General features: G+C 37.5%; 2 protein-coding genes across 3 annotated transcripts; one reads left to right on the forward strand and one right to left on the reverse strand.

The window, feature by feature from the left end:
* Positions 1 to 12102: 12102 nt before the first annotated feature.
* On the forward strand, positions 12103 to 13322 carry LOC122199746 (olfactory receptor 4C12). 2 transcript variants are annotated; one of them, XM_042905063.1, is made up of 2 exons: positions 12103 to 13011; positions 13305 to 13322. In XM_042905063.1, exons 1-2 carry the CDS (start codon positions 12103 to 12105, stop codon positions 13320 to 13322), a joined length of 927 nt encoding a protein of 308 aa, XP_042760997.1. The 2 variants fall into 2 exon arrangements, with proteins under 2 accessions (XP_042760997.1, XP_042760996.1); XM_042905062.1 differs by lacking the exon at positions 13305 to 13322 and having other exon boundaries at positions 12103 to 13032.
* A 5567-nt stretch (positions 13323 to 18889) lies between these two features.
* On the reverse strand, positions 18890 to 19822 carry LOC122199685 (olfactory receptor 4C46). The gene has a single exon (XM_042904953.1). It carries the CDS (start codon positions 19817 to 19819, stop codon positions 18890 to 18892), a length of 930 nt encoding a protein of 309 aa, XP_042760887.1. The 5' UTR covers positions 19820 to 19822.
* Positions 19823 to 20397: the final 575 nt, after the last annotated feature.

Raw genomic sequence — 20397 nt, forward strand, 5'->3', positions numbered from 1 at the left:
AGAGAATATTTAAAAGAATATAGTTCATAAAATATTTTTCAACAACTGGATAAGTATTTTTCAAAATACAATGTCTCTTCATGCCATCACTGAAAAGAAAAAACAAGAAAGAAAAAAGAAAAAAAAAAGAATAGAGTGTCTTAAAGCCTTCAAATAAAATATAGATTTGTTTGAAAACAGAAAAACAAATACGTACCTAATCTCTGGATGGGAAAGAGCGTGTTAAGCAAAATGCAGTGGTATGAGATACAGGACAAAACTAATGGATTCAATTCCATAAAGATCCGGAACACACTGGAAAAATACTTGCAACAAGTATAACAAGTAACCATCATATAATGAAATGGTGTTTACAGAAAGGTGTACTCCTAGCATTATAAAAATAAGGGCAAAACTAATAAAAAGAAAACTCCCAGGAGAAAACATTAGACATCTAAAACAATGCTCTGTTGGACAAGTCATCAAAGAAATACCATTTAAAAATGGAAATATTTTCAACTGGCAAATTGGCAAAGATTTATGACTGCTATATTACCCAGTGTTGATGGCTGTGTGGTGATCTGAAATATTCTGGAAAGAAGTTTGACTTTATAGAATTGGGTTTTGTAACTGGTCATGTCCCTTGGTCCAGTACGCCTTAGGCTTGGGAATCTACTCTAGTTAAAAAATGTGGACAAACATGCATACATTGTTGTATTCCACAATTTTTATGATAATGAATAATTAAAAATCTAAATGTATACAAGAGGAAAAATGACAGGAATTATATTTATGAAATATCAGGTGGGCAGTGAAGTTATTTGCCAGAAGAATTAATAGTTTGGAAAGCGGGGCGCCTGGCTGTCTCAGTCGGTTAAATGTCCTACTCTTGATTTCAGCTCAGGTCATGATCTCACGGTTCGTGAGCTCGGGCCCCACAACAGGGTTTGCACTGATGGTGTGAAGTCTGCTTGGGATTCTTTCTCCCTCTCTCTCTGCCCCTCCCTCTCTCTCTCTCTGTCTCTTTCCAAAATAAATAAATAAACTTAAAAAGGAAAAAAAAAATAACATGGAAAGATTCTTCCAGTATGAGTGGAAAACACAAGATATAAAACAGTTTACATATTATGATCAAAATTGTCCAAAATGGCATATGTACAAAGAAAAGTATCTGAAAAAAAGTACACTATAAAGACTAATAGTGCTTACTTGAATTACAAGTAAAGGGGAATTCTTGTGTTTAAAAAATGTTTTTTGATTGAAGTTTTCTACAAAGAGAAAAGATTACCTTTGTAATTAGTGAAATAAACTAGTAGAAGAAATATTTTCTTATATCAAATATTTTTTTATATATTTTCTTATTATATTATGGGTGCATAAATCCTAAGTGACTGCTTTTCTTAATAGACTAAATATGGTCATTGCTCATAAAAATTTGTGACAGTAGACATACATATTTAAATCTAACTCACCTTAATGGAGACCCTCGTATCACCTTGCGAACAAAACACTAATAAAGAAATCACCGATTGTACCTACCTGTCCGAATGCAGTAGAGAAAGAAGTAACAGATTCATTCCAGAACAGGTATCTTATTTGAGAGCACATTTGGCGTGGATGTAGCAATCACCCATTCCTAGCGGCTGCTTTGCAAGTTCATCCATTTTTCACTTAGTGACTTGCAAATGATTGCTGAGAGACATCCTAAATAATTCTTGGTTCATGGGCTGGGTTTAGTTTTGCTTCCTAGGGTCACACTTCCCTGTGAATGTAACACACAAGCACCCCAGCTCAGATAACAGTTTTCTTTCCTTAGCTTCCAAAGTGTTAGGCTTCATAAGAAATTGATGGGGTAAAAAACCCTAACCGTTGGAGGACATGTCTCTCCAAGCCACACATTTGCCAGTATTTTTTGGTGACAAGATGAGGTATATTATAAAAGCCACTTGATCTGAGATCTACACTGATTTAAAGCCCTGAAGATAGCAAGCTCTGTTAAAGCAGAAAAATTAGGGATTGAAAGTACCATACAATCAGCAAAAATGGAAAAATGCTTTGGAGTAGCAGGCAAGTTAGCTAAAGTTAGCTCTTTTAAGTCTTTCTCTTAGGAAGCCTGTGCTTAGCCCAGAGATATTTCCTTTGGTCCTTGGGCATCTGGATCCAACCGTGTTGGAAAATCATAACCAAACAGCTCTGTCATGTGTGGCTGGTTACTGTTATGTCGTCTTCCTGGGTCCATCTACATCAATATTTTTATGTATGGTTTCAAGGGAGTATTTAAATGGTCATTACTCATGTACAAGGAGTTAAGGAGGCTCTGACCTCTCAGCTCCCAGAGGACTAGAATTAGCAGCTTCAACCAAGACGGCAGCCGGACCAATTTGTCATTTCTCTCTTGTGGCCAAGGCCTCTGTGACCAAGGAGGTGGGAGAGAGACAGCTGGGTTGGGTTAGGAGTCCCTCTGTGACTGTGCTTAGGAAGTGATCTTAGGATCTGGGATGCAAGGCACAGAATGTTCTAGTCGTGGGGGTATGGGTGCATGAGCCAGTCAGAGTCAGTAAAATAGCCTAGGTAACACCTATCTCACAGAGCTCTAGGGGAGATTGAGCAAGATAAAAGGGAAAACCTCGAAGTCAGTGAAAAACTGCTATTCTACTGCTAATGCCCAAGGGTAGACAAATGTAGGCTAGAGAAAGTGCTCTTAATAATAAAAAATCTGAATCATGCTGAAGAGAAAGAGTTTGGTTGGCTGCTGTATCTGCTAACTGTGTGACTGGGCAAGTTACTCAGCCTCTTTATGTGTGAGTTCTCATATCTATAAAAAAGGGGGTGATGATAGTACCTATCACAGGACTCTTGTGGGGGTTCTACGAGAAGATGCATGTGAAGTGCTGAAATGGTGCCCAGCATACAGCAAAGGCTCACTGCTGTCCTTTGTCATTTTCTGTACAGAACATCAAAGCTTGTGGTGTGACCAATTTGGTTTTCTGGCAAGAATTGTCTTTATTTCTCTCTGTCCCTCTCTCTCTCTTCTCTCTTCTCTCTTCTCTCTTCTCTCTTCTCTCTCTCTCTCTCTCTCTCTCTCTCTCTCTCTCTCTCTCTTATGGCTGCTAGAATCTGGCCACATACAGAAAGGAGAGAAGTAAGTTTTAAAGTATTGAATACTGATTCATAAGTCCTTGGAATTCCAAAATCTTTCTATGAATACTTGATCTTGTGACTAAAAAACCTGACAGTAATGTTGGGAGTCCTTGAAACGGTTGTAGGAGTAAAGGAAATGTGTTTACAATGAGAACTGACCAATACTAAATTTATGTCACTCTTCTAGGTATGGTATTTCATACAATTCTTACATAATCCCCATGAAGAAGGTATTAATAATTCTCTTATGTGTAGGAAGTTGATGCTCACTGTGAGCATCACTTGGTCAAGATCAGAAAAGCTAATATTTGGTAGAGCTTGGGTTTAAATACAAATGGATCTAATTCTAAGCCTGAGCTCTAACAATTATGCTACGGTAGCAATTAGACACTGACTCTGTCATGTGTCTCATGTACTAGGAATGATAGGCAAGGGGGTTCTGATTCAGACCATGGTGGATTATTTAGAGGCTCTAGTTCTAGTGGTAGGCAGGACACATTCCTCAGACAAATCCTATGTGCAGCAGTGACCACGAGAAGAGCCACAGAGGAGAAATTTTTTTTCTTCCTTTCCCGTCTTTGGCCCTAATCTGGGAGATCTGCCCGGGCATTATCTTGGAAGTTTTATTTCTGGAAATTTACTTATGCCTGCAGAATAGAAGAAGGAAGACCAAGCAGATGTTCAGACTTAGGACCAGGGACATCCTCTACACAAATGGGACATGGTAGGGTCCTAGAGAAATAATACTCCAAAGACATGAACCTGGGTATGATACCCAGTTCTATTTACTACCAGATTTTGTGCATGTCACTTCACTTACTAGAGCCTATAAAACAGCCCTAAATAAATTGGGATTATTGGGAAAAATACTGAAAGATTGCATATAAAAATCATCCGACTAGTGTGTTATGCATAGAAAACAGTTGGAAAATATTTTTCTGAAATGAGAGAAAGTTTTGCATTTTTCACTACTATGATACTATTGGCTATTATTTATTGAATCCTGGCTAAGCTGTGTGATCTTGGCTAAGTTACTCACCTTCTCTGTGCCTCAGTTTCCTTTTCTGAAAATTAGAGATAATATCTCATAAAGTTTTTATGAGGACCAAAATAGTCACTGAGGGGGACATGGGATTAAGGGTGAATATTTTTCAGGATGGGAGAACCTTGATCATGTTTAAATGCCAGGGACAGAGCTAAGAGAGATAGAGAAGGGTGGGGATAGGAGAGGCAGAGAGAGACTGATTACAGATACAGGAGCAAAGGGAGAGTAGTTGGTGGAAGAACAGTAGGTGTGACAGACACTCACCCAGAGCAGGTATTTCCTTGCTTCTTTCTTTCTAACAAAACACCATTTCTTCTGCTGTTAGGTGACCATGTGTTTGGGGGGGTGGGGAAGTGTGGTCCATTCCTTGGCCGTGGATGTGAATCTGGATTAGTCTAAAGCAATTATGGTAATGCTCTTCTCTTTTGGACAAGAATTTTAATTACATTTGGTCTCCAGCTCTAGATCTTACTCCACGTGAAAATATATCAATACTTTTCATAAAGTTTAAATTTTGGTGGTGGTAGGAGATAAAATAATCAAATTTGAGCATGATTGTGAAAACATTAATACATATTGACCAAATTGTGTTTGTTCCAAGAAAGCAAGATGGTTTTAGTTTTAAAAATGTAATCATTATAATTTATCACCTTAGTAGAATAAGTGAGAAAATATGTAGAATTATCTCAATAGATGTGGGAAAAATGTGATAAAATTAATGACTGTAATAAAATTAATGACTGTTTTAGATTAGAATATTCAGCAAATACTAGAGATTTATAAATCCTCCAAATGGCGGTACTTGGGCAGGAAGAAAAAAGGATGAAGAAAAAAAAAATGAACTGAGCCTCAGACACCTGTGGAACACCAGCAAGAGTACCAACAGTTGCATAATGGGAATGCCAGAAGGAGAGAAGAGAAAGAAGCAGAAAGAGTATTTGAAGAAGTAGTGGCTTGTATCTTCCTAGAGCGTTAATCTACAATTCAAAAAACACTGAAGTCAAAGTAGGGTAAACTCAGAGATTTGAGATCACAATCAAATGACCAGAATCCAAGGACAATGAGAAAACCTTGAAAGCAGCAAGAGGGAGGCAACTCACCATGTACAAGGGAATTCTCATTGACATGAACAGATGATTGCTCATCAGACATGGTGGGGTCAGAAGACAATGGGATTATACGTTCAAAGTGCTGTCAACTAAGAGTTCTATATTTAATAAAAGTGCCCTTTAAAAATGAAGGAGAAAACTAAGCAATTCTGAGATAAACAGAAGTGGAAGGGTCTCATCACTAGCAGACTTGCTTTGCAAGAAATACTGAAGGGGTCCTTAAGGCTGAAATGAAGTGACACTAGGCAGTAACTTGAATCTACATGAAGAAATCGAGAGCTCTGGTAAAGGTAACTACATAGGTAAATATTAAAGGTGCACTTTGTATGGCAATAACAACACAAAGAAGGAGGGAAAGAATAGAGCTACATAGGAGCAAAGTTCTTATGCAGTATTGCAATGACTATTCTTTTAATCTGAAACTATATTAAAATTAAAATGAACTGTATTAAAATTAAAACTGTATTGTTATAACTTAAGATGTTAATTATATTCCCCAGAGAAAGCAAAATAACTTAGTTATAAAAATAGTTCAGTTAAAAAAATAACTGAAAATAAAGGAAAAGAAGCAATAAAAGAATTAAAATAGAAAACTATGAAATATCCAGTTAGCCCCAAAAAAGCAGTAATGGAAGAATAAAGAAATAAACAAGGACAATAGAAAACCAATGGCAAAATAGATGTAAATTCTATCTTATCAGTAATTACATAAAACATACATTTTAGAACTCCAATTAAAAGGCAGAGATGCACATTACAGTTGCAAATATATGATCTAAATACAGTTAACCCTTGACCTACATGGGTTGGAACTGTGTGGGTCCACTTATAGGCAGATTTTTTTCAATACAGTACATTTCATAAATGTATTTTCCCATCCTTATGATTTTATCAATAACATTTTCTGTAGCTTACCTTTTTAAGAGCACAGTATATAATATATATAACATACAAAATACGTGTTAATGGACTATGTTGTCAATAAGGCTTTTAGTCAACAGTAGGCTCTTGGTAGTTAAGTTTTCAGGGAGTCAAAAGTTATACATGTTTTTTTGATCATGTGGGGAGGGGGTCAGTGTCTCTAACAGCCAACTTTGTTCCAGGATTCAACTGTATACTTTGTTGGTAAGAGACATACTTTAGACTCGTAGACACAAATGAGTGGGAAGTGAAAGTATGGAAAATGTATACCATACAAATGGTAATCAAATGAGAGCTAAAGTGGTTATAGTTCATCTTATAGTAATATAAGACTTTGAGATATAAATTATTACTAGAGACCAAGACAGGCACTTAATAATAATGAAATAGTCTATCTGGATATAATACTTATAGATTTACGTGCAGCTAACAACAGACTCCCAGAATTCATGAACACATATGTAATACTGACACAATAGAAAGATTATATAGACAATTCAACAATAATAGTAGGGGACTTCAGTATCCCACTTTCAATAATGGATAGTCAGGACACCACAAGTTCAACAAACAAACAGAAGACTTAATGCTATAAATCAACTACACCTAACAGATACCTAATAGAGCACTTCAACAACAGCAAACTGTAAATTCTTCTCAGCTTCACATGGAACATTCTTTAGGTTGGGCCATATGTGAGCCCATAAAATAAGACTCAAGAAATTTAAAAGTATTGATCATACAAAGTATATTCTCTGACCACAGTGTAATGAAATTGAAAATCACAAAAGGAAGAAATTTGGGAACTTTACAAACATGTGGAAACTATACAACATACTCCCAAGTGACCAATGGGTCAAAGAGGAAATCGTGAGGAAAACTAGAAAATACTTTGAGATGAATGAAAATGAAAATGCTACATACTGCGACCTATGGGGTGCTTCTGAATCAATGATTAGTGGGAAATTTGTACCTGTACATACCTATATTAAAAAAAGAAGAAACGTCTCAAATCAATAATCTAACTTTTGCCCTTAAGACACTTGAAAAAGAAGAGCAAACTAAAACCAAACAGAAGGAAATAACAAAGATTAGAGCAGAAACAAATGAAATAAAGAAGATAGAGAATAGAAAAACAAACAAAACCAAAAGTGGGGTCTTTGAAAAGATCACCAGAATGACAAACCTTTAGCTAAACTGATTTAATAAAAAAGAGAGAGAGACTGAAATAACTAAAGTCAGGAATGAAAGAGGGGACATTACTATCAACCTTACATAAATAAAAAATATTATAAGGGAATCCTATGAACAGTTCTATGCCAACAATATATAATTTAGATGAAATGAACAAATTCTTAGACATGAACTACTGACTCGAGTGAAATAGGTGATCTGAATATATTTCTAACAAGTAAAGAGATTGGATTATAATAAAAAAATTTCCACAAAGGAAAAAACAGGCCAGGATGGCTTCACTTTGAAGTGAATTTTATCAAACGTTTAGGGAAGAATTAACACAAATCCTTCACAAACTTCAAAAAATTGGAGAAGAGAGAACACATTCTATGATAGTGGTATTACCCTAGTATCAATTGTAGACGATGACATCACAAGAAAACTGTAACCAACATCTCTTATGTACATAGACACAAAAATCCTCAACAAAAATACTACTAAAACTGAATCCGGTAGTCTATAAAAAGAATTATACCAAAAACAATTGAGATTTATCCCAGGAATGCAAGGTTGGTTCAATATATGAAAATCGATCAATGTAATACAACCGAAGTAAGGGAAGAGGGGACATAGTGCTCAGTAATGATAGCTGCTATTACTATTTTTCCCAGTCTGCCATCTACTGCCTAGCTGTATGTTTAAATACAGCAGCAGCTTCAATTGTCATAAGTGATTCAATTCTCATAATGGTATGTGTTTGCAAGATGGCAGAATATATTTGGCTGTTCCAATCTCCACTGTCCTGAGGATACTATGTATGATGAAAATTTAAAGATATCTGTTTTCCTAGGTAAGGCTTCTTTTATCAAATGGCCAGCAGAATTACTAGATTTCTAGAAAGTCTTTGAAAAGGCATACACATCTATTTTTTTAGATTTCTATATCAGACAAGTTGGACAAGGATTTTAACCTCTATTTGGTCTCCAACTCTAGATCTCACTCTGCCTGAAAATATATCAAGTCCTAAGTTTCTTACAAACAGAGTATATCCTTATGTGTTTATAGTACAGTTGAGAGATTAACTCAGTATCTCAACCTCCTGTGGTGACCTCAGCCAAGGAGGAGATTTCCTCAGGGATATGCAATCTAAACAAAATCCCATGTTATTTTTACAGCAGTTAGAATCCTTCATGTTCCACTTGGTGATACCCAAGGGTGTGGAGGAGGAGTGCTTTATCATATAATTTTCTAGACCAGGAATGTAGGCTGTTATTACATAAATTTAAGTGCAGGGAAAAGAGCCATTCAAGTAAAGATGTGTTGTTCATAGATGAATTCTCCCAAATATCTATTTGTAAGGCAAAATCTTTAAAAAACAGGGATAATTAATTCCTGAGAGAGCAAAGCCTTCGATGGAAAGAGAGTTCCTTTGATGTTCTCAGTATCATCTCTAAACGTTATGATTCAAGAGGAAGCTCTTCTCTTATTTTAAGGGCAGAATAAGAGGGGGATGTTAAATGATAGAAATATTTGTGTCTTTCATTCTGTAACCTTAGAGCTAGGTGCTGAAGATCAGAAGATTCACTTTAGTACCTAAGGACTTTGGATTCCAAATCCTATGTAGCATTTTATTGTCCTTTGACTTGAGTTTCTAAGGCATTGGAGCTTTGCAAATGCCATTGTCCAGTCAGTGGGGACTTGAGAAATATACATTTATATGGCATGATGTTTGAACAGTTACATATAATGGTTATTTCTTTTTCCTGACTACATTGGGCATTCTCCTTAACTACAGAGGGAAACCATGGTAAGTTAACTAGAATTGCTAATTTTTAATCCAGTTTCTTACATTTCCATTTTCTCTCGAGGGGTTTATAACTAAAATCATTGAAGCATTACTTTCTGATATTTTATGGGGGATCCCTTTGAGGTGTTTTCGGATATCTTGCAGAAATATTTGTTCTCACTATATATGGATATATTTATAATACACCAGGGATAAATTTACATTTCATGGATTCTTGAGTCAATTGGTAGGCTTTTGAATATGGGGACAGTGCAGTAGGGCAGCAGGTGGGAGCTGGATGGTCACTGAGGGTTTCCTTCAGGGATAGGGTGCATGGTGTAGTGGTTTGGATAGTCAGAGATTATGTGCAGTCACTCATTTCCTTGAGGCAATGCTCTGATTTTGATAATTTCCAGGGTTGAAAGAGGGGGAGAAATGTCGTGGTGATAGGAGCAGGTATGAGAGGCAAATGAGCAGAAAGAAAGGCAGATGTGAGGTGAAGCTGAGATAAGGTGTGTGACTTTCACTGTGGTGGTCAAAGATAGGTCAGCATGGGAGAGAGAAGAACAACATTAGGATTCTCTTTCTTGAAGGAAATCTTCAGCCCCAGAACTGAGATCCATAAGGAGAATTCATGAATATGTAAGATCTGCAAGAAACAATGTACCTCCTGCTGTGTTTGGAAAACTATGCTAAACTCCAGGCTTAAGGGCACTTTTTTTTTTCTTAAGGGCACTTTTATTCTGATCCTGTTCAACTTTCTTGGATTTTGTTCTAACTAGGTAAGACGTTATTTCTGCTATCATGGATGTAATCCCAACGATGTGATAGAATTTTTGCATCCCTAACTCAGCCCATTTTCATTGAGATCCAGGACAGGTTTTGCTAAAGATAAGAGATGAAAGTTAATTCTCTTCATCACCTTATGGTGATTTTTCCTCGTAAATTCATCTCAAGGCATCTTAAGGGAGGCAAGATGTGATGGTGTGGAAAAAAGTCACTGTATTGGGCCTTAGAAGACTTTTTCCCGTGGTCTGATACTAATCAATTAGCTGTTTTCTTGGACTTCAGTGTCCTCATCCTTAAAGAGCATATATGTTGATAAAATACAAGGTACTGAAGCATTTTCAGTGACAACAATTCTAGGGTCTTGTCCAATGGACCCTTGAATCATTAACTTCTGACTCTACATTTCATAGCTTAGCAAAAGAACTGCTATGGAATTTATATGGCCACAGGTGGTGACTTTAGGAACCAACCCACTTGTCCAACCAACCTCTGACATTGGCTGATTCCCAGAAGTAAATCGGATCTGCCCTGGAGGGACACTTAGTGCCAGACAGACATCCTGGGTATAAAAAGTCTCCTCTATTTGTTTGTTTTTAATCACTTTTACTTTGAGCAAGTCCTTTACCTCTTCTTAAGCAGAGTTTCTTTTTATTTAAAATATGGATAATAGAGTACCTAAGTCATAGCACTGTTGTGAAGATTAAGTGAAAGAATAAATCTCTGCATGTTTTAAGAATGGAGAAAACCAGAGCTATAACAAAAGTTTCCATTTGAAAATGTCTGAGGATGTGGAATTTAAACAAGTTAACAAAGATTTCTGTGCTTGGAGGAAGTTTGACTGCTTAGGTCCTTACTTTCAATTGCAATCTGAGGGTTCTTTTATGGAAGATCAGGGTCATCCTGCTAGATCAACACTTCTCTCCATTTCTCATGTATCCCCAAATATGGATTTTAGAGGGTTTGAGTGTAATAGGTACACTATTGGTCTTTGGACTAAGACAAAGAAAGAAACTGACCTGTGCTTGAGTCCATCAATTAATAGAGGACATCAAACACATCAATTCTGACAAAAGACCAAGTTGTTTTGTTTGTATATTTATTTCCACATGGTATGGAACACAAAGGGGCAGAGGAACAGTGTAAAAGGGAATCATTTAAAATATATGCTCAAATTCAAGATTTGCAAGAAACAAATAATAAGGGAAATAGTGATAATGAATGAGTCAAATTTGGAGTTTTCTGTCTGATTTTGATCATAAAACCCAACTTTTGGCCTAGACCTTCAGGAAGCTATCAGAACATATTAGTTCTTGGTTCTCCCAAAGGTCATCTCCTCTAGAGAAGAGTTGGCAATTAGAAGCACACTTAACTTTCTTCTCAAGGGTTCTTGCCCCTGGAAGAATTCTCTGATGCATTGGGCTTCCAGAAGGGAGACTACTATGTTGGGGCTTGGAACTCTAGGGCTAGTGAATGCATTTGTGGGATCATATGGAAGAGGTATCCTTTCCATATATCTTATTATGAAACTTGCCCAATGTGTAACAGGGACAATGTGTCTTACCCTTCACTGCCTTTGTGGTTTAAGAATACATTAAAATACAGAGGATAAAGCAATCTGAAGTCCAGGAATAAGTGAGGATTAATAATAGCAAAACTTAGCTTTAAATACTATATTGAAGTTTAATTGAGTACCCACGAAGAGCAGTTTTTTAAAAAGTTTGTTTATTTATTTATTTATTTATTTTGGTGTGTGTATGTGTGTGCATGCGCGCGTGTGTGTGTGTGTGTGTGTGAGAGAGAGAGAGAGAGAGAGAGAGAGAGAGGCAGAGAGAGAGGGAGAGAAAAAAATCTCAAGCAGGCTCCATACTGTTAGTGCAGAGCCCAACATGGGGCTTAATCTCATGAGCTGTGAGATCATGACCTGAGCCAAAATCAAGACCCAGATGCTTAACCCACTGAGTCACCCAGGCATGCCAAAAGAAGTTTTGAAGTACCTATTCCTAGAGAAGAAAGAGAAGGAATCACTGTGAGATTGTCAGAGTACTGCTAAAAGTCAGAGTTTTGGACTCTTATGATTTTATGGTTCCTTTTCTCTTTCTTTTTATCCCAAAGGTAAAGCATTTATTCCTGGAGTTTTTATCACCCACACCACAGAGATGGAGAATAAAAGAAATGTGACTGAATTCATTTTAATAGGTCTTACACAGAACCCCAAGATGCAGAATATAGTGTTTCTGGGATTTTTGATTCTATACATGGTAACACTCTCAGGCAACCTGCTCATTGTGGTTACCATTACCACCACCCAGACTCTGAACTCCCCCATGTATTTCTTCCTGACTCATCTTTCCTTGATAGACACAATTTATTCTTCTTCTTCAGCTCCTAAGCTGATTGTGGACTCCCTTCACGAGCAGAAAATTATCTCCTTTAATGGGTGTATGGCTCAGGTTTATGCAGAACACATTTTTGGTGCTACTGAGATCATCCTGCTGACAGTGATGGCCTATGATCGCTATGTGGCCATCTGCAGACCTCTGCACTATGTGACTGTCATGAGCCACAGGCTGTGCTTTCTTCTGCTGGGAGTGGCCTGGACTGGAGGATTTCTCCACGCGACCATTCAGATACTCTTTACAGTCTGGCTGCCCTTCTGCGGTCCCAATGTCATAGATCACTTCATGTGTGATTTGTACCCTTTATTGAAACTTGTCTGCATGGACACTCACACCCTTGGTCTCTTTGTTGCTGTCAACAGTGGGTTCATCTGTCTTTTAAACTTCCTCCTCTTGGTGGTCTCCTACGTAGTCATTCTGTGGTCCCTAAAGAGCTATAGCTTGGAAGGGAGGCGCAAAGCCCTTTCCACTTGTGTCTCTCATATCACAGTAGTTGTCTTATCTTTTGTGCCCTGTATATTTGTGTATCTGCGCCCAGTGACCACTCTGCCCATTGATAAAGCTGTTGCTATCTTTTATACTATGGTGGTTCCAATGTTAAATCCCTTAATCTATACCCTCAGAAATGCTGAGGTAAAAAATGCTATGAGGAAGCTCTGGAGAAAAAAAGTGACTTCAGATAATGATTAAAGAGAATCTTTGAGCATTACCTATAGAAGTAATAGAGGTAACCTAGTTCAAGCCTCTTGATTTGTAATTGAAGACATCAACTCTAATAAGGAGTTGGATAACACTTGCAGATAGCCACTTAAGCGCAGAGCTAAGACTAGGACTGGAATCCAGACTTACTGTCTCCCATCCCACACTCTTGTCATCACGACATACTGCTTCTTCATCCATAAATATTTACCTATTACTTGGAAATCTCAAATATCTGTAGTAGCTAAAGGATATGAATCTAGAATATTGGATTGGATTAAAATAATCTGATGTGACATGGAGATATTGGTTACTACTGATTTTTGCAAATAACAAGTTTAATGATACTCCTTTGCTTTGGACTTTGGCATCAGTATAAATTCTTTTGTGAATTTTTTTGTTCGTTACGTCTGGGTTGTACGGCAAAAAGATACTATTTATGAAATGTCTATAAAACCGGTGTCGTATTAGGTATTTTCCATATTGTATCACTCAGGGTCCAATTAGGACACAGATCACACAGTAATTTGAACAGGAAAGTTTACGTACAATTATTCATTGTATCAGGGCATTAACTGGAAAGGGCTAGTGAGTACACTAAAGAATGCCCTGGTACTGGTAAATGAGTATCAATGGAAGGAATACATTTAGAAGGTGGAATCCCTCCCCAAGGCTGGGATTCCAGTCTTTTGGAGAATGATTACTTGTTGCCCATTGGACGGTGAAGTTCACTAGGTTGCCTTGGTCCAGAACTAGTTCATGGTAGCTGGAGAATGAAAGGCAAAAAAGGGACTGGCAAGCTGGAGCCTCCCACTGGGAATTGGTAGCTTGAGGCAGGCAAACAAGGCACTATGGTCTGGACTGGCAAGCAGGAAACAACAAACAAACCTCTAAAGTGAGAATGGACCAAGATTGGTGGAAAACACCCCACTGTGGTGCAGATCAACCAACTTGAGAACCTGATCTCTGGGGTACCTATGAGATTCACTGGAATCTGCCTGCAGAGGTTGCACTGAAACTCATTTGGATTCCGTCCATGGAGGTGGCTGTGTCAGCACCACTAGATGTCTCTCCAGCCCCCTCCCCCAAGCACACACTGTTGGAAGCTATATTGCCAGAGCAAGGTGAGATGAGAAGCATACCCAAGGACTCATTACCCGGAACAATGCCAAAAAGCTTTCCCCCCATGTTTTCTTCTAGCAGTTTTGTGGTTTCAGGTCTTATGTTTAAGTCTTTAATCCATTTTGAGTTGGTTTTTGTGTATGGCACAAGATAAAGGTCCAATTTCATTCTTTGGCATGTGAATATCCAGTTAAAAAAAACTTTAAAAAATGTTTATTTATTTTTGAAAGAGAGCACAAGTGGGGGAGGGGCAGAGAGCCAAAGCAGGCTCCATGCTGTCAGCACAAAGCCCACTGTGGGGCTTGAACCCACCAGCTGTGAGATCATGACCTGAGTTGAAGTTCAATGTTTGACTGACCCACCTAGACACCCCTCCTAGGACCACTGTTTGAAGGACTGTCCTTTCCCCAATGAGTAGTCTTTTTTTTTTTTAAATTTAATGTTTATTTTTGAGAGGGAGAGAGACAGAGACAGAGCATTAATGGGGGGAGGGGCAGAGAGAGAGAGGGAGAGGCCGAGAGAAAGGGAGGGATAAGTAGGCTCCAAGCTCTGAGCTATCAGCACAGAGCATGATGTGGAGCTAGAAACCATGAACCATGAGATCATGACCTGAGCCGAAGTCAGACGCTTAACCGACTGAGCCATCCAGGTGCCCCTTTAATGAATAGTCTTGATACCCTTGTCAAATATTAATTGGCTATATATGTAAGGGTTTATTTCTGGGCACTCAATTCTATTCCATTTATCTAGGTGTCTGTTTTTATTCCAGTATCATACTGTTCAGAGTACTAGAGATATGAAACAGAGTAGTTGAAATCAGGAAGTGGAAGTGTGATGCCTCTAGCTTTGTCTTCTTTCTCAGGATTGCTTTGGCTATTTAGGGTCTTTGGTGGTTCCAGATATATTTTAGGATTGTTTTTTTCTACTTCTGTGACAAATGCCATTTGACTTTTGATAGACATTTTTATTGAACCTATGGATGACTTTGGGTAAATAAACATTTATTATTACTTTTTCCAATCCATGAACATGGGATATCTTTCCATTTACTTCTGTCTTTTTCAATTTCTTTAATCAGTATCTTATAGTTCTCAATATGAAGATTTTTCACTTACTAATTACATTTATTCCTAAGTATTTTATTCTTTTTGATGCTATTGTAAATGGAATTATTTTCTTCATTTCCTTTTTGTATAGTTTATTGTTAGTGTAAAGAAATGTAAATAATTTTTGTGTGTATCTTGCATCTTTAGTGAATTCACTTTTTAGTTTTAATTGTGTGTGTGTGTGTGTGTGTGTGTGTGTGTGTGTGTGTGGAAGTTTTAGGGTTTTCTCTATATACGACCATGTCATTTACAAAGAGAAAATTTTACTTCTTTCTTTCCAATTTGGATGCCTTTATTTATTTATTTATTTAGTCTGATGGTTCTTGCTAATACTTTTAGTACTATGTTAAATAGAAGTGGCATAGGCTTCCTTGCCTTGTACTGGATCTTAGAGGAAAAGCTGTCAGTTTTCCCCCATTGATTATCATATTAGCTGTGGGCTTTTCGTAAGTGGCCTTTTTGTGTATATGTTGAGGAAATTTCCTTCTAAATCTATTTTGTTGAGAACAAATTTTTAGCATGAAAGATTGTTGAACATAATGACAGTTATGTTGAATATAAATACATTTTGTGTCTCTATTGAGATCATCATGTGGTTTTAATGTGTGTATCACATTGATTTATTTGCATATTTTAAACCAAACTTGCATCCCAGGGGTTAATCCCACTTGGTCATCATGTGTAATCTTTTGAATGTGTTGAGTTCATTTTGCTGAGATATAATTCTTGACTGATAAAATTTATGAGTCTTGGCATGTCTGAGAATGTATTTCTTTTATTCTTACTTTTGAATTCTATATTGCATGATACAGAATTAGTGGTTTTAGTTTTTCCCTTGAGAACATTAAAGATTTTTTTCATTAACTCCCAATTTCTAGTTTTGCTAACAAAATTCTGTTGCTAGTCTGATTTTTTATTTCTTTGATAGCCTGTTTTTATTTTATAGATTTGTATCCTATTGAATTTCTACACTTGATCTTAGCCAAGAGGCCGAGAAGCGATGCCTATTGAATTTCTAATATACCAATTGACATTATTAGAGTTCTATTTTAGAATGTGTTTTTTTTCTTTGTTTGTTTTCTTTCTAAGAATCAAAATGGCTATTTGATAGACCATGAAGACCACCCATAGGTGAAGTAACACTCTCCATAGATGATATCTAATACTTTTATGGCTTTAATTGCCATCTGTATGCTCATGGTTCCTACATTTCTGTGGCCTACATCTTTCTGATATCAGAAACATATACAGTATTTAATTGTACATTGTTACTTAAATGTCATTCAACACACTAAAAAACATTCATCTTTTCTCTGTTCCACCCATCTGGTAATCTACACTAGAAACTGGGTGTCATCCATGACTTCTCTCTCAAATCTTCATCCTAAATTAAGTTCTTTTGTTTATAGTCCTAAATAGGTCTTGAACCCTTTTCTATCTCTCTGTGTTAGTCTGGGTTCCCTAGATGCAGACTCTGAGATGGGGATTTTTATGAAAATGACTCATATGGTGAAGGGTTGAGGGAAACTGACTATAGTAGGGGAAGAAAGAATGTGGTCCCAACTGGAGCTTGGCTTCAGGCTGGAGCCATGGGAGCTCTGGGGTATATGTTGTAATACAGGACTGGTTCTACCTTGAGTCAAAAGAACCAGCCTTTTTTTTTTTTTTTTCCCTTGTTCCTATCTTTCATAACCAAATCATCTCTGTTACCTCTAACTGCTCTCCTGTTGCCAGTCTTATCTCCTTCAGTCCATTTCCCACACTCTAGCTAGAGTTACCATTCTAAAACTCAAATCTCACTGCACCACTCGCTGGCTTCCAAGAACTTCCGATGTTTTTGAATTGATTGGCCATATTGGATTGATCAGGTTTCCTGTGTATTCTTTTCCACGTCCTAGCCTTTGTTGTGTATTCTGTCTTCTAGGACACTCTGCCAACCCCATGCCTAGTCACTCTACTGACTGACTTTTTTCCATTCATTGGGTTCTAATTTTAGGTCTTTTCTGTCCGCTGGTTTCTAGTTTTGTGTCTTTTCACTAGGAACCTTCTCCGGACTCTGAAGGTCTTTGTTGTGTGTCCCTCCATTGTGGTTTCATAGCACCCTGTGATTCCACTGTCTTACCATTTATAACACTTGTAACTTTCTGCTTCCTCCTGGGAGTCTTTCATTGGATGCTAAGCTCTGTGGGGGCAGAACCTTGTTCTCCTTTTCTTCACCACTGAAGTGCCAGCTACTATCAACTTGCCTGATACATTTCTTGGGCTCAAAAATATTTGATGATTAATGAAGGGAGGACAAAAGAATGAAGGGAATATGTTTTTCCTGAGATCGCTTTTTGCATAGAAAGAGCCACATATTAAAAAGAAAGCTTTTAATGATGAAATGGTACCAAAAAGCATACTGATTAACAGAGAAACATAACATAAGCAGGCCACACTCAAAAGATAATAAAATATCACTGAAAGCAGGAGAATATCAAGGTAAACTATTTGCTCATATGCTGAGAACTGTAGTTTCCATTTCTTTCTCATCCTTAGCAGAAGCAGGAGTGAAAACAAATTGAAATTTCCCCAAGAGGTTTAGCCAGAATTCTCCTTAGAGTTGAATCAGATAAAAGCGGGAAAGAATTCCCTAGCCTCTAGTACTACTTTCTTTTTATTTTTGAATTTTTTCATCTTCCTTTATACTCTCATTCATTCATTCATTTGTTCATTCATTCAATATTTATTGTGCATGAGACATTGTGCTATCTTGTAGAAACTATTGTTATATAGTAGGCAAGTGTTTTACAGAATATGACTGTATAATAAAAAGAAATTTCTGTCTGACATCAACATGGTCTTTGAGTCATTAACTCTTTCTGATGGGGTATTAGCATATGAGTGATATGAACAGTACAAAATTGTTCTGAAGCTTACAAGGGAACTTGGAAACATGGTCTAATCTTCATTACCTACTCCTCAGAGGTTAAATGGCCAATGCTTTTATGGCCCTAAATGTTAAATACCATAATGCTACAGGCAAGACGTGCAAGCAGTTATTAATGAAAAATTATTAGCTTTTTGCTATAGCTAATGAACTAATGTATATATTGTGTCCAGCGCAGTCTCTGGTTCAGTAAATGGTAACTAGTATATTCATCTGATTTTTTGATTATCATTGCCTGTTAACAGCAGTTAAGGACATGATCTGGGAAGTCAGTCAATTCTGATTACTGGCTTTCCAATGTATCCATTTTGGTACCTTCCCCTTTCTATTAGTTTGTTTACCTGTAAAATGGTGATAATAGCCTATACCTCCTTAGACTGTTATAGAGATAATTGCTCAATAACAATACTATTATTTCTTTAATTTATTATTGGAAGAAAAGCCTATAAATCCATATATATGGTTGAAGCTAGTAAAACTAAACCCCAAATTGGTAGAATTTTCTGTATATTCAAAGTGGTCCTGGGTTACATCTTTTCTGTTGCATCCATTTCAGCTATGCTTAATGCGGATTTTATGATTCATAGTAGGTAATTTATTTCTCCATCCCTTAGGTATTCTTTGCCAAGATCATCCAAAATGTCCTTTTGACCTTTGCTTCCATTGAATCACTGTTGAGCTCCAGGCACATTTATTTCTCCCCTGAAATAGCTTTCCTGCGGCACAATTTACTAATGGCATTTTTCATCTGGGCATTTCTCAAAGTATAGATTAGCGGGTTTAGCATGGGAGTTATAATAGTGTAGAACACTGCCACTGCTTTATCAATAGATAAAGTAGCTGCAGGCCTCATATACACAAATATGCAGGGCACAAAGAATAAGACGACCACCGTGATGTGGGAGGCACAGGTGGAGAGGGCTTTGCGCCTTGCCTCCAAGCTGTGGTTCCTTAGGGAGCGCAGAATGACCACATAGGAGACCATCAAGAGGAGGAAGTTTAACAGACAGATGAATCCACTGTTGGCAGCAACGAAGAGCCCTAGAGTGTGGGTATCAGTGCAGGCAAGATTGAGCAAAGGGTTCAGATCACACATAAAGTGGTCTATGACGTTAGGGCCACAGAAGGGTAATTGGAAGATGAAGAGTATCTGTATAGTTGCATGAAGAAAGCCTCCCACCCACACCACTCCCATTAACAGGCCACACACCCGCCGATTCATGATGGTCATGTAGTGCAATGGCTTGCAGATAGCCACATAGCGGTCATAGGCCATCACAGTAAGCAGGATGCCTTCAGCACCTCCAAAGAAATGTTCTCCAAATATTTGAGTCATGCATCCATTGTATAGGGTAGTCTTCTTTTTATGGAGGGAATCTATGATCAGTTTAGGAGTATTAACAGAGGAATAGCAGGCATCAATAAAGGAGAGATAGGCCAGGAAAAAGTACATGGGAGACCCCAACAATGGGCTGGCAGTGATAGTGACCACAATGAGCATATTACCTACTACAGTGATGGTGTAGATGACAAAAAACACGACAAATATAATTTTTTGCATCTTTGGATTCTCTGTGAGTCCCAGTAGAACAAACTCTGTCACATTGTTCCTCTTCTCCATGCGCTTCACCTGACAGTTAGTCACATTACCTGAAAAGAAAACAATTTTTATTAATGCAACCTTGAATTTCTTAAACTTTCCACTCTAATATATAAAAACTTATTGGATTCTATTCAGTTGTGAGTTCTTTTGAGGTTGTGTGTGTGTTAGAAATAAAGATTCTGGGTTCTTGAGAATTAATTCAGATTGCCTCCCAGCTGAAATCTTTGTTAAGATTGTGGACCTGGGGAACATTTGTAAACACACAGGCAGGAGACCACATGTGCACACTTAAATCATCCCAGATGACTGAGAATCTAAGTCAAAGTACACATCGTAGTAGCCGAGCCTGAAACAGTGGTAGTAGATGGATGTAGTCTACAAATGCAAGCTTTGGAATTTTCCCTTTATCTCTAGGAAATGGGGAACCATGGAAGGTAATTGAGAATATGAGTGGGAGGATGAAAAAGAATGTGAAGGGGGGATCTTGGATATTATTCTCATAAAGATCTTTGTGTGCTTTGGGTGAAATGGACTGAGGTTTGGAGAAGAGGTGGAAGGAAGATACAGGAATCCCAATAGCAGACTATTCACAGTAG

Source organism: Panthera leo, chromosome D1, assembly GCF_018350215.1.
Source record: "Panthera leo isolate Ple1 chromosome D1, P.leo_Ple1_pat1.1, whole genome shotgun sequence".
Classification (NCBI taxonomy): Eukaryota; Metazoa; Chordata; class Mammalia; order Carnivora; family Felidae; genus Panthera; species Panthera leo.

Excerpts from the sequence above, each read along its gene's own strand:
- LOC122199685 (XM_042904953.1), bottom strand. The coding sequence starts at position 19,819 with ATGGAGAAGAGGAACAATGTGACAGAGTTTGTTCTACTGGGACTCACA.
- LOC122199746 (XM_042905062.1), top strand. The coding sequence starts at position 12,103 with ATGGAGAATAAAAGAAATGTGACTGAATTCATTTTAATAGGTCTTACA.